At 43.8% G+C, this 15,588-nt stretch overlaps 1 protein-coding gene across 1 annotated transcript in view; it reads right to left on the bottom strand.

Moving 5' to 3' along the window:
* afap1 (actin filament associated protein 1) overlaps positions 1-665 on the bottom strand; it is a 54,579-nt gene extending 53,914 nt beyond the window's left edge. Inside the window, exon 1 of the mRNA XM_054601048.1 lies at positions 467-665. Coding sequence (XP_054457023.1) covers positions 467-503 — 37 coding nt within the window. The 5' untranslated portion in view covers positions 504-665. The remainder of the gene's footprint in view (positions 1-466) is intronic.
* Between the last annotated feature and the right edge of the window lie 14,923 nt (positions 666-15,588).

Raw genomic sequence — 15,588 nt, 5'->3', positions numbered from 1 at the left:
TTATTCAAATGAACTGTCCGAACAATCAAACTGGAGCAGTAATACAAGAAAGCGTTGTATTCAAATCAATACTTTTAGTATGGAAAGTTATAGAAGGGGGGGGGAAACTACAAGTAGGCCACAAGTACAATATTCAAAACACATGATGAAATACCAGTGAAATAGGACGGAACCATGAGGATACCAGTTGCAAAACCCGTTATCGATTAATCGCCGGCTAACGACATGGATTATTGGCACAAGCTAGTGAGCACTGAAAAAGATGACAGACTGTTTGTGGGTTAACGTTAGGGTCAGGGCATGTGTGTGTGTGTGTGTGTGTGTGTGTGTGTGTGTGTGTTTGTGTAGGGTCCTTAAGGAAACAGATACAGCGTATAATGAGGTCACTGTTCCTGTAAATGGGAAAAAAAAAATGGAAAAAATGTCGGTGGTGAGAAAAAGAAAGCCCCAGGTGGAGCCCACTCACCCCGGTTGGAAGTGAACAGAAGAGGGTCGCTCCTCATCGTGAAGTCAAACTCATCTAATCCGCCCCGCGATGCGCACACTGGAGCAGGCGCTTGCCCAGCGGCTCCCCGGCAGCAGTACAATCCACCCACACACAGAGAGACTTTAACGTTTGTGCTTTGACTTTTTCAGCCGCCACTTATTCCTTCTCTAGTGAGCCGGCCACTGGAACGTCTCTCTATTCGTTTCGAACGTTTTTTCCGAATCTTTCTCCTCCTCCTCCTCCTCCTCCTTCCTCTCTCTTCTTTCCTCCTCCCCTCTGATTCTCCAAATGTCTCCCATGCCCTCTCGCTCTCTCTCCTGCAAACTGCCTGCATGGATACTTATGCTGCATTTAAAGACCATCGGAAATAAAAACAATTCCCTGCCTGGACTGTGGATTTTCATGACATTATCACAGGCCAGACTATTGGATTTATAAATGACTTTGTTTCATTAAGTAACTTTATAATACCCGATCTGCTAGAATTCAACAAAATACAAAATGAAGAATACATTAGCAGGAAGAGGTATTTTTTTTCAAAATAATTTATTACTATAACAAATCGTAGCCTACTCAGTAATGCTATACTGAAGACAGTGTAATATTAATTTAATAACATTAAACAACCTAATTTACTTTTATTATGTGAATCAAAATTAAAAGAATAATAGTTAAAATGTTAAAAACAGTAATATCAGTCATATTGCCTAGTTTGCATTTCTTCCTCATTCTTTTCAATATGGAGAGAAAATGAATACCACTTTGTTACTGGCTATATCGAGCTATGGCACATGCACGCACAAGTCTCCAAGTGAGAGTTACCTGAGTGGACTTGAAGGCAGCTTTTTCCTCCTCTTGTAATTCCTTCCTTCCCTCCTCCTCCTCTCTGTCTGCATGGATAGTCTATCACCGCCATTCATTTTTCAAAATATACCTTATAAACACATAATGCATTTACTTAAAAGAGAGTTTGCTTTGCAAACTGTTACGTGACAAACAGGACCTGAGGATAAAACGTACACAACAAAAACATATAAAGAAATGTTCAGAATAAATGACATATTCTGAGATGAGAATGGGTCTTATTCTTGAGCTTCCCTTGTTAGAGGGTGAGCAGGACTTTTAAAATACTCTGCCTTCATTAAAAGAGGTCAGAGAGCTGGTACTTCATTACTCCAGGACTCTTACTGTATATTGTATTGGTCTATTTAGTTTAGCTGCACCAGGACACCAATTCAGGATATAAATGTAAAAAAAGTGTATAAACACCTCCAGTATACCCCTCGCACCCATTCAGCACCTCGTCTCTTTAGCTATAGGAGACCTTCATTGATGTTCACAGGGATATTGTAACTGCACAAGGCCTTGACCTGTGATCTCCTTACTATTAATGCTTGACATTTAAGCTTGGTTTACTCCTTCACTCCTCTGATGTTACTCTTGAAAAAAAAAACTGTGTTAATGCAAATGTTTCTGCTCTGTAAACCGCCTGTTCACAGAATTCTAACCCTGTAACTTCTAAACTCCATCGGATTGGTCTCAAACAGCTTTAGTCCCACTTTGCCACATACAGGAGAGAAGGAAAGAAACAATAAAAAAGGCTAAGAGGCTAGCTTTCCTAATTACCCTCCATTACCATAAGCTGCGGATCCCCCCATCCCCAGGGGCCGGAGCCAGTCTGAGTTCTATATCCCATCTGCCACCAAGGCAGGAGGAGGGAGAAGGGAGGAGGGTACCCAAAGTCGTGTTTTTCCATTTCTCTTCAGGACTTCACTTTTCCAGTGAGGAACCTGATGAGAATGAAGGAGGGAACAGTGTGGAGAGAAATAATAATGCCCCGGCTTACCACAGACTGGGAGAGGTAGTGTATTTCCCTAAAGAATAATCACCATAATGTTCCTGTTACTGACCTCGTCCTGTTGGGTGTGTGTGTGTGTGTGTGTGTGTGTGTGTGTGTGTGTGTGTGTGTGTGTGTGTGTGTGTGTGTGTGTGTGTGTGTGTGTGTGTGTGTGTGTGTGTGTGTGTGTTTGTGTGGTGCTCTGTTGTGAATCTATTTCATTTCATTTTTTTGTTTTATGACATGTTATTTAGATATTAATGTATTAATAATGCATTGTGGTATAATGCAGGTTTTTAGTGTCTGTCAGACGCAAAGGAATCTACTTCAAATTTAAAGAAACACCTGCGTACACACAGCTCTACAACACAGGTGGGTGAAGAGGCACATTGAAACAACTACGGCTTTTGGCTGTTGGGAAATTAACAAGCTTGTAGCTTCGGAAAATACAGCTTGGTCGGTGGCATTAAGCTTCGAAATATGACCCTCTACCTACCCCTCCAGCGTCAGTTTTGCACTTCTTAGTGACAGGTTGTCAATATATACGCTCATTGCATGCATAGCGTCTTTTCAAAATAGACTTCCGTCTTCACAGGAAGTTAGGTACAGGCAAGAAAACCAATTCATAAGGTGTAGGAAAAGAGTGTGGTTGACGTTAACACGTGAGTCATGTAACCAACAACACTAACGATTCACGTCAGAAAAGGCAACGTTTTCTTTAAGTAGCTTGCGACTTTTACAGAGGAGCAATGGAACGCATCCTGACTGAAACATTACAAACATGGGATGTGCACGGCCCAGGACAGGAGGGCTCTACGGATGGTAGGTGATAAAAACAGCCCGGAACATCATTGGTACCCATCTACTGAGCATGTGGAGTCTACAACAGCCTCAGTTGAAATGGCGGGTCCACATTTATCTTACCTGCCTATAATGACTGTTGTCTTGGAGAAGTAGAGGCATGAGTCATGTTGTGTTATGTTGTTATATCAACATATAACAACTCTATCCCGCCTCCTATGAGTGAACACTGGTTCATTTTATCAACCTATCTCAAAGTGTAACCAAGTGCTTTTAGTTGTCTTTACTTTACCAAACAGTATCCAGAGCAATCAGATTCATTTAAAGCTTTTCTTGCAAAGAAAGATGTGTTTGCTGTACTTCTGATAGGATTTGACAAAATTTTGAAATACCAACTTATTAAATACTGGCTCATCTACACACGCTGTAGTATGTTTAAATGTCGAGTCTTGCCATAATGTGCCGTAATTGGCTAGTACTATTGTGGTGTGATTGGCCATCTACACTAGGCAGACTTGGTCACTAGTTGCACATTTAATAATGGCCCTTGGAAATAAAAAATTAACCAACTAATTCACATTCTCGTTTTGGTCTGCTTATGTAAGGCTAGCAAAGGGCCACACATACACTAAGATTATGGGACATTTGCTTCTGACATGCCTCTCAAAACCAATGGTGTGCTAATCTGAAACCAATAACCCTCAAAATATATTCTCCATTAAAACCCACTTTACCAATCCAAAAATAATAGGCCAGACAAACAGCACTGAGCTTAAAACACAAGAGGCTGGTGGGGTTTTGGATGTTTTTATTGGCCAAAGAAAGTGGCATTCCTCACAGCCTTGTTCATTGTATTATACTGCAAGGCAGTATGCAGGCCAGATGACCCTTAAATCAGTTAATTGCAGTGGAGAAATCCAGTGGGAGCTATGAGACCCTTATCAGGGTGAGATATGATGACGGAGAGGGAGTGTGTGGTGGTGAACATATGCTGAAATGATGAGCGATGGCTGAATTGCAGCATGTGTGTTGTAACTCTCAGTTTGTTCTTAACTCACTTCTGCATTAAAGTGTGTGTGTACTTGTCACACACACACACACACATTCTGTAATGTGTGTGTGTGTGTGTGTGTACTGGATAGATATTTGGCACCGTTGTATAAAAGTCAACAGTGACATCAGTGTTTGGCCCCCTGACTAAGATTAAATCTAATAGAGATGGAGATACTGTAATAACTTGGACCCGTCCCTGCCTCGGTCAGCCATCACCCTATCATGTTATCCAGACACCCCACTGAGCAAACTGCTCTATACTAATTTGAATTAATAATACCCTTCTCCTTGTGAGATGTTTTTACTTTTTTATGTTCTTGTTTCTGAGTTAGCCCTGTTAAAATATTTTACCTTATACTTCAAAATATCCAATATGCATTAATACATTTTATTACATTTTAGGCCATGACAACCTCTGCACAGGGGCATTATTGTCTTTGCCTCAGCGAGGACATTGATGTTGTGGTCTTTTTTTTTGACTAACTTTGATTGTTGTTGACTGTTTAAAGGGGATGGGTCTCTGGAACTCAATATCTTTAAGATATCGTCCAAAATAACCCAGTACCAGGTAGGATCAAAACTCCTTCAGTCAAACAATACCTGCAATTTATCCTTTTTGACCTTGATCAACAAAAAAAAAATAATTATGATTTCGCTCGCAGTTTATCAAAGCAAGCTTTCTTCGATTTAATGCGACATGTGATTGGTCCACTACCGCAGCAGCTAAAACCCATATAGCCAGGATTTACTAACTGCACACAGCTCTAAACATAGAGATGACTGAGCATGCGGCCAGCAGCTAAGATGCTAATAAGGCTAATAACAGCAACAGCGCTGACAGAGCTAAGAGTTTTAACCTGAATGAAATGGTACCATTCCACGACAATGTGATACAGCGCTTAGTGCCGTGTGAGCGCTGCGCAGTACAGCGGCAATTAGCTAGTCAGTGGGACACACACACAGCTTCCATTTACATGATGGATACCAAAGCACTGTATTGGTATAAAAGGTACTGGTATTAGTACTGGTATCAAGTTTTACAAACAATACCAATCCCTAGTATTCTCCACCAGAATTAAATAGCTGACACCAGACCAAAATGTAAAGACATAAGCAGAGTCACATGTGAGTTGACTGATTTGGAATAAATAACAGTTTCTCAAATGATCCCCCTTCCCAGTTTGACTTATTGAGTTAAGACACATAGTTTGGTTTTGAGACAAGGCGGGCCTTGTCCCTGTTGTATGGGGAGCCTCTGGATGAGTGTGGTGCTGTTAGGGGCTGATGGGAAACCAGAGATGCAGGGTCACACCAAACTCAGACACATACTACTATTGGGACTGACTGAATGACTTTGTGTCACAGTTTATGTGTCACGTCAATGATGAGAGCGATGGGTCTGAACCAGTGAACCAGTGAGCTGAAAGACACTATAGTGTTCCACATATCTAAGCACAGTTGGGAAGGGGTGTAATGATACACAAAAGTCACCGTCCGGTTCACTCCATGGTTTAGGGGTCACGTTTGGTGCAAGTTCAGTACAGCGGAGAAAACCCACAAATGCATAAGGATGCAGGGTTTTTTTTTGTTTATTTTGAACAGAGGATAGTCAAGTGTCCTGAGTCAACATTTTGCCCATTGGCAGCTTTGGTAAACTTTTTTCATTAAAAAAATAAGCAATTATACAGCAATTGCAAAAAAATTTGGTCTGATTTACCATTTTATAAAGTCGGACCTGAAAAAGTCTTATTCTGATTTTTTCCGTATCTGATTTTCTTTCTTTCTAAAAACTGTAAATGACGGCATACACAAACATTTTTGCAACTCTTCTTACATTGAAAATCGTAATTCCATTGTATATGTTCATAGTAAAACATCAACTTTAGATAACTTTTAACTAAAACTGTGCCAAGTTACAGAACCTTCTGACACTGTCAAACATATCTCAAAATAAAAGTCCTCTAGGTTAATACAATCCAACTGAAACTGAGTTGCAGTGTATCAGGCTTAATCTGTTATACTATCCCAGAAGAAAACAGGTGCAACATATCTACAACAGAGTCAATGTCATTTACATCAAAACTTCCAGACTATCTGATTCGTGTGTCTGGGTTTTTCAATACCCCATTACAGTCACCCACCCGACTATTATCCAGTCTGCAGCACCCAACCCTAACAAATATGCATTGATTAACCAACCAACCCTGACCTGCAAACCAACAACTTCATGCATTATATAGTACAATTGTCAGGGGGACTGAGGGCAAGAACAGAGACTAGGACTGAGCACTGTGTGTGAAAAGAGAAGAGAAGTTTGTGTATTATACTGTACACACACCAAACACTTTCCCAAAAGACAACAGGTCATGATAGGCTACAAAGCTGAAAAGACTTTCTTATGTTACGAAACTGAAAATACCATAATGCACAGAATAATACAGAACAAAAGTTGTGCACTAGGAGAATTGTTTCAATTAGTTCCACCTTGGCTATATTTGAACTGTTCAAAGCTGACGGTGAACCCGCAGGAAGGTCTTCCAACTCGCCAATTTGCTTGTTGTGCTAACCTAAGAACATGTTGCTTAAGGCATAGTTTTTTTGTTTCTTGGTAGAACTCAAGGTTTAGAACTTTGGTTCCACATTATATGCATACATTTACATACCTTGAGTTCCGCGTGCACCAAACTTTAACATGACGATTCAGTACAAATACACAAACCGTTCCACACCCTTGAGATGGTCGATTAATGCTCTATTGGTTTGTCTCAACCATGGACCCTTTTCACATTACATCTATTTATTTGATTCATTGTTGATTATGTTCAGACTGAGCATTAGGCACATTTAAGAGGAAGTGCAATCAATGGAAAGAGGTGAATGTATACCAGTGTTGTGAATTAACACAAACGTTCTTCCTGAGCTGTCAGATACATTCAGCTTCTCTTCACACAAACACGGTCTGTGCATGTGGTGATAGCTACAGTAGCTACAGCTAACGTCTGACATGCCTCTCAAAACCAACGGTGTGCTAATCTGAAACCAATAACCCTCAAAATATATTCTCCATTAAAACCCACTTTACCAATCCAAAAATTAACAACTTAACAATTATCGCAAAAAACACACCAGTGGTCACATTTAAATTAATATTCAGTCTTTACGCACCCTTACATTAGATGCAACCACATCAGAGACCCAACTAAAAAGAATGACTATTTGTTTTGGGTAATAAACCAAACAAACGTGACTGCCTTTCATTTTTGGACAACATACTATTACAAGACAAAGGGAGGAGACCCAACAGAACAAGATCAGATTGAGTTTGAACAAATGTGTGTGAATCTTCCCAAAAAATAAGAATAACTTTCACCTACAAAGGGCTAAATGACAGAGAAATACATTGTTGGATTCCCTAATATCTCAAAGGCACTACTGCCAAAGCCTCATCAGTGTCCGTTAGCTGATAGGGCAGCCAAGTGGATAAACTCTCCCGGACCAAGGCCATCAGTGTGTGTCCGAGCTGCAAAAAAAAAAAGGTCTGAAAAGGCTCGACTGTGTGTGCTGTGCAGCCTGGTTTGATTCAGTGTGTTTCCCTCTTCCCAGAAAAAGGCTGGTATTCAAGGCACGCCTCTCAAAACAGCAGCCAACCTGCAAACCTCTCAGCACGCATGAAGCCATATTCCCCACTCTCACACATGCACACACACATACTGCTCTGTCAAGCAAAACAGGGCGGGGAGACTTATGCGGGACGGCTGTTCTGGATTTGTTTGTGTACCTTCATCAGAATATGATTGCACAGATGTGTGTGTGTGTGTCTGTTCTTGTTTTAGTTTAAGGTCATACAAAAGTTGTTTAGGAAGGTGTGAAGTGTTGGAGTAAAAGCTTTCTTGAAAAATGTGTCTGTCTAGATGCTCTAAAGGTATGCCACCGTGCTGGAAAGTCAAACTGCGACACATGCTTCCCAACCTGGCAAAAATGTTTTCCATCAGCAACAGATGTCGACAGCTCTGTTTCCTCAGGAGGTCTAACAACACGGTGGTATTTACCATGTTTGTGTCCATTTAATGAATGTGAATCAGCTTTAATGAAAGCTTACCAAGAGATTTATTTTGTCGCGCCATAGTACAGTGGGTCTAGTTTTGACTATTATGCTCCTTAAATCTGTGACTTCCACAGTAACTTTCATAAAAAAAGTAACAGCTCTGTGGGCCTCGACAGCGTTCTGGGACTGTTTTTGTATTTTGACTTATAAACAAATGGGGCAACATGAGTTATCTTGGGCTTTGTTTGAGGCAGTATCTAATCTATCTAATTCCATCTTGCACATTTTGTGCAAAAGCAACAGAACGGACACAGGAGCAGCACATGGACTGGACCAGGAATATAAACTCTGGTTTATTGTTACTACAAAGGATACATTTGTGTCTGCTGATGATATTAGAGGGAAGCGGTATGCATCTTTGGGCTTTAAGTAAAGTGTTTGAACACACTGGATACTGCACTTTGTCCCCTTTCAAAGCCATTGGGCTGGAATGTGGCTGAGGACTGGAGGAATTCCTCTGGAGCCCAGACTCCTGCTGGCTGTGTTACAACAGGCTGCAGTGTATCAACACCACCGTCAAACACGTGTGTTGCTTTCCCAACACATCCAGTAGCAAGCACAATAACGCCAAAACGTGTGTGCTTTTAGATCTGTCTTGTGCCTGTTTTCCAAATGGCGAGGATCAGCTAACACAATCCAGTGATACCAATTAGCAGGATAAGAAAATACCCTCCATGCATGTACAGCAGTAGGATTCTATTTAGCTTGAGCTGTCTGATCCAGCTGGTTGTGTTTGCAGTGTGTGCATTAGCATCTGTCCATAAATACCTATCAGTTTTTGAGTATGCATATGCATCCAGTACCACAACAACGTACAGATGTTTTCGCATCAAATTAGTGCCGTACAGGCCCTAGTTAAATACTTTTAAGGCTCAGTAATGCTTGGGAAAAAAGCAAGTCTCAGACAGATGCAGGGAAATACGTTTTAACTAGGCTTCAAACTGGGCTAGCAGTGTATTACAGTATAATTCCACAGTCACACACTGCAGGCTCACCTTTCTTAACAGGAAGTATATGAGGGATGCTGACGTCAAGCTATTATAAATCTCAAGTCACACAGCGTCACAGTTGAGAAGAGAGCCAGCTCTAATATCCAGGCCTGGAAGTCCCATCATCATTATCATCATCATCCCTACCAGAGTCAGGGAGCTGTGTGTGTGTGTGTGTGTGTGTGTGTGTGTGTGTGTGTGTGTGTGTGTGTGTGTGTGTGTGTGTGTGTGTGTGTGTGTGTGTGTGTGTGTGTGTGTGTGTGTGTGTGCGTGTGTGCGTGTGTGCAGACTGGAGTGGTCTTAAGATTGCAGCCATGGCTGTATGTCCATATGGCCCTGTGTGATTGTGTGTGCAAGGTGTCACAGTTCTGCTCCCATACACTCCTATCACTCTGTCTCACACTCACCTCTCAGCCACTCAGCCTTTGAGTTACTTCAAGGGGCCACCATCTTCTCCAAGCTCGACCTCCGCAACGCCTATCACCTGGTCCGGATCAGAGAGTGGAAGACGGCATTCAACAAACCCTAAGGGACATTACGAGTACCTTGTAATGTCCTTCGGTTTAACCAATGCCCCCGCTGTCTTCCAGACCCTGGTGAACAACGTGCTCCGGGACATGTTGGACCGGCACATATTCGTCTACCTTGATGACTACCTGATCTTTTCCAAGAACCAAGAGGAGCACGTGCACCATGTCCAATCCGTACGCCTACTGGAGAACTCTCTGTTCGTGAAGGCGGAGAAGTGCGAATTCCACGTCCCCACCGTTTCATTCCTGGGATATATCGTTTCCCATGGCAGCATCAAAATGGACTTTTTTTTGTTGTGGGCATTTAAATGCAAAAGTGGAAGATTTTATTACCCTTGGTCAATAAATAGTAACATACTGTAAAATTAGATGGATAGATAAATCTATAGATTAGATAGATACATTAGATAGACAGATAAATGGTAATTTATCTATCTATCTATTGATCTATACTAATTGTCATTATTGTACTTTTTGGCATCTGATTGTAATTGGACCATGAGTTGGGATTGTTTCTAAGGTCAAGAAATGAGTTTCATTCATAGTATTAAAAACAGCTTTCTGGGAATAAAAACAGCAAAAGCGTGACTTATCCACACAACGTTTTGCTGGTCTGGTAAATGTTGCGTGCTGTTTGTGCAACGTAGTAATGCATATTAGCATCTTTTGTACCTTTACCTTGTGTGCTGGCTCTGCCCTACATTTTCTTGGCAGGAAGGTTAAAAGTTCTTAGTATTATTACGTTTGACAGGTTGATGACCACAAACAAGAAAATTTCTGATCCTGTAAGTCACTAAACGTTCCCTCTCAGCTCACATTTGATGGCACACCTTTCTGTTTTTTGTGCAAAGTAAGACTGTATTAAATTGGCAGATGACTGAATGAAGCCTGGCATGAAGGTCCGTCGTTACCAGAGACAGACACTCGACAACCACCCACATATCTAATGTCTGTATGTCATGTTGTGAGGGTAAGAAAAATTGTCAATGAAAAATGTCAACAAAGCATCACAGGGTGCGCGCTGTCCTCCTGTAATTACTAGATGACAGTTAGGGGCACCGCATGGAAAACAATTACCTGATCAAACAGGAAATAGAATTGTCAGGAGAGACGAATGTATCCTACTCAAAAGAGGGAAATTTAAATAGTAGTTAATTAATTCATTAATATTATTTTTGTCTACCATCCAATATCATTTTCTTTGTAATTGACAGACTTTTTTACAAACATCATGTTACTTCTGGGTTCTAAACCCATAACTCCACCTTAACTCCCAGTGGTGCTAGGAGTGAGTATGTAGAGGTCAAGCATGGATGTCTGAAGTGTGTGTGTTTGAGGTCAAAGGTCACCGGCTACAATCCTCATTCTCCCACTAGGAATCTTTCAGGTCTTTACGACAACCCTCACACCTTTTAGAACACCCGTAAGCCCATAACTCTCCCTCAAATAACCTTCACCTTCCATAGACCCTGGCTTTTTAGCTCTCAAACTACATCTACACTGTCAGAAGGCCCTTCTCCTCCTCAAAACTGCCCCAGGCCTAGGAATATTCTCTCAAAATACCCTCAAACTTGCAAACCCCCACCCAAAAAATTCCTTGTAACTCTAAACCACACCACCCCTCAGAAACGACCAGATCCATTAACTCTCCCATCAAAGTAACGCTCAGCCCCTCAAATACATCTCTCTATCTCCCTCCTCAACCAGCCAACAGCTTAAACTGCTACCTACCCTTCAAGTGACCTTTAACCCTCAATTCCTCAAGTGACTGAACGAAGTCTCTGGTCTAAAGAGACCCCTCAAAGTAAATCTTGGTTGGTAGCTGGACTGCTGTAACAAATCATTGCATAGCTTGTTGTAGCTAATGCTTAAAACAGACAGTGTAAGGGTGTCTCAGGTTCAGGCAACAGAGGGGTATTTGGAGCAGTGACTGTGTTCTGTGTGTATGTGTGTGAGTGTGTGAGTGTGTGCAGCTACATGAGGCTGCACAAGGCTGTTTTCAATCAGCACACAGGAAACCTAAACAAGCTTCCTTCATTACAGCACTGATTGACCTTCTGTTCACCCCAGACAGTGATGTGTTTGTGTGTCCAATCAGGCTATTCTTACTCTATTTCTGAGTCCACACAACATGCAGAATACTGTCTGATGATAGATATGATATAGCTTTTTCATCACACAGCTTATAGAGCACAGTGCTTAAAACATTAGACATTTTGCATAGAGCTTAAGCTACTGTTCCTGTGATGTTCCCCAATGTATCCTTGTGCAACGGTTTGTATAAAACGTGAGAAAAGTAACTTTTCATTTTCCTATGAAAGCCAGCAACATGTGTGAATATACATTCTTTAAATGCATACGGTCTTTTCAAAATAAACCTGCCTCTTTACAGGAAACTCTGTAAAGACTTCTTGTTTAGGATAAATAATAGATCGTGAAACATTTAGTTAAGTTTAGCAAACCAAACCACTTAGTTAGGTTTAACAAAAGATCGTTGTTCGGGTTAAATTAACCATGAAAGTGTCGTTACTAAAGTAAGAAAGTTACGTGACAAAAACATCAACAGTGACTTCTATGAAGGCAAATCAATTTCAAAAACCACAAGCACAAATGAGTTCCACGTGCGTGTGTGGAGGTATCGCGCGCACCACTCAAACAGCCGTGCACGCAAATTACTTTTGCAAGCGCTTTCTGTTTCAGTGTCAAAAGAACCATTATGCAGCCAATAACAAGCTGGTGATCTGTCAGCTGGGAGGCCGCAGTTTGTTCGCCGTGTGAATCGTGAAGTCTATGAAGGCATCAATGTCAAATTCCGCGTGCACAAATGAGATCCACGTTAATAACTGTCATGGCCATGGCCATGTCTCTGGTTATTCCTTGTGTTTCATGTGTTTTCCCTTGCCCTTGTGTCTCCTGTGCTCCCTTGTTTGTTTATCTCTGTGTGTGTGTCTGTGAGGTGGGTGTGTCACCCCTCTCACTCTCCCCAGCCCCTTCTCTCACCACACTCTTCCCTCACTCACCTAATCAACCTCATGCAGTGCACCTGTCTGCCACACCCACCTCATCAGCACAATCACTCTCACCTGCTCACTCTGCTGCACCTACACCCTGCAGTATTTAAACACCAGTCTCACACACACTCACTGCCAGATCGTTCTCCGCATTATGCCAGACCTTCCAGCGTTATTCCCCGGACTGATTTCCCGTTGCCAACCCTGCCTGCCTATCTGGACTTACCTGCCTTGCCTGTGCCCCGGTCAACGACTCAGCCTTCTGTCCCCGACCCCGAGTTTAGCCTCCGCTTCCTCTGATTTCCGTCTGCCTGATCCCCTGCCTGTTTCCCTCTGTGAGTCATATCCTGCCTGTCTGTATGCTGAGTTATCCGCTTTGAATAAAGCTCCAGAACTTTATCTGTCTCCTGGTCGTTCTTCTTTTGGGTCCACACCACACTCCGTGACAGAACGATCTGGCCACGACATGGACCCAGCAGACGCAGACTCCCTCCTTGGTCAGCACGACCAGTTCCTCCGTGAGGTAATGGAAACCCTCAAGACCCTCATGCCCCATGTGGCCAGGATCGGCAGCCAGGTTGACAGACTGACTACTAGCCTCTCGAGCCCAGCTCCCGTAGTCCAGCCCGACCAGCCTGCCCCCACAGCGGCTCCAGCCCCTCCGGCTCCCCCTTCCAGAGAACCCCATGTCCCGGCGCCGGAGCGCTATGCAGGGGATTTGGGAACGTGCCGTGCATTTCTGATGCAGTGCGCCCTGGCGTTTGAATTACAGCCTTCCACCTACACCACAGATAAGTCCAAAATAGCTTATGTTATAGGTTTACTAAAGGGGAAAGCGTTAGCCTGGGCCACAGCAGTGTGGGAGAGCCAACCGGCCGTTAGCTCCTCCTTCGCTAACTTCACTGATGAGCTGAGGAAGGTTTTCGACCACCCCGTCCGGGGTAAAGACGCAGCCAGACAGCTCTTACACCTTCGTCAGAGCACCCGTAGTGTAGCAGAGTTTTCGATCGAATTTAGAATCCTCGCAGCAGATTCTGGGTGGAATGACGCCTCCCTCCAGGGGGTCTTTTTTAAGGGTCTGAGTGAAACTATTAAGGACGAGCTAGCCACTAGGGATGACACCAACAGCCTAGACTCCCTTATATCCCTCGCCATTAGGATCGATAACCGGCTCCGTGAGCGCCGTAGGGAGAGAGTTAACAACCCACCATCTCCGCCCACTTCTCACCACCTCTCTCCTCTTCCTGCTAGAATCAGTCCTGTTCATTCCCCTGTCACTCAAACCATGGTCAGTGCCATCCCCTCTGTCCCCCAGGGAGAAGAGCCCATGCAGCTCGCCTTACCTCCGCTGAGCGCCTACGCCGAATGAAGGCAGGTCAATGCCTTTATTGCGGCCAGACCGGCCACTTCCTTGCCTCCTGTCCCCTTCGGCCAAAAAGAAGAGGCTCACCAGTAGGAGTGGGCGTCCTGGTGAGCCAAACTACTCCCTCACAGTTCTGACGCATGCAGTTTCAAGCCACCATCTGTTGGGACCAGCAATCCCTACCAGTGCTAGCGTTAGTGGACTTGTGTGCTGACGAGAACTTCCTGGACCAGAACCTTGCCTCTCAGGCCGGCATTTCCACCGAGCCACTGACCTCCCCTTGAATGCCAACGCACTTGATGGGAGGCTTCTGGCCAGACTGGTCCCGTGCTCCTCATCCTCTCTGGTAACCATTACATTTAGCAGACGCTTTTATCCAAAAGCGACTTACAATCAGTAGTATATTACATATCATTCACCCATTCACACACTGTCCCGTGCTCCTCATCCTCTCTGGTAACCACCGCGAAAGGATCCGGTTTCACCTCATCTCGTCCCCCCCCAAGCCCCAGTAATTCTTGGACAGCCTTGGCTAAGGCTGCATAACCCACACCTTGACTGGTCCTCCGGCTCTGTGGCTAGCTGGAGCCCCTTCTGCCATTCCTCCTGCCTGCAATCCGCCCTTCCCCCAACCAAGGGTGCTGCCCCCTCATCAGTTCCTGAACCCCTGGACTTGTCCACTGTTCCCTCTGTTTATCATGACCTCGGCGAGGACTTCAGCAAACAGCGAGCTCTCTCTCTGCCCCCCCATCGCCCTTACGATTGTGCCATTGACCTACGCCCTGGAGCTCCCTTACCTTCGAGCCGGCTGTATAACGTGTCCCGTCCAGAGAGAGAAGCCATGGAAAAGTATATCAACGACTCCCTCACCGCTGGTATCATTCGGCCATCTTCCTCCCCTGTTGGTGCTGGCTTCTTCTTTGTCTCCAAGAAGGACGACTCCCTGCGTCCGTGTATCGACTTCCATGGGTTAAACAACATCACCATCAAGAACAAGTACCCTCTGCCCCTCATCAACTCCGCTTTTGAGCCCCTTCACGGAGCCACCGTGTTCACCAAACTGGACCTAAGGAATGCTTACCACTTGGTCAGAATTCGGGAAGGGGATGAGTGGAAAACAGCCTTCAATACCCCCTTAGGTCACTTCGAATACTTGGTGATGCCTTTCGGCTTGACCAACGCCCCTGCTGTGTTCCAGGCCCTAGTCAACGACGTCCTCCGGGACCTTCTCAACCAGTCTGTCTTCGTGTACTTGGACGACATCCTGATTTTCTCATGTAACATCAAGGAGCACATGATGCATGTCCGTCAAGTGCTGCAGAGACTCCTGGAAAACTAATTATTTATCAAAGCGGAGAAATGTGAGTTCCACGCTAGTTCTGTAAGCTTCCTGGGGTACATCATCGAGAGCG

Source organism: Anoplopoma fimbria, chromosome 7 (assembly GCF_027596085.1).
Source record: "Anoplopoma fimbria isolate UVic2021 breed Golden Eagle Sablefish chromosome 7, Afim_UVic_2022, whole genome shotgun sequence".
Lineage (NCBI taxonomy): Eukaryota > Metazoa > Chordata > Actinopteri > Perciformes > Anoplopomatidae > Anoplopoma > Anoplopoma fimbria.
Note: the sequence above shows the minus strand (reverse complement) of the source record. Positions and strands in the feature narration are given on the sequence as shown.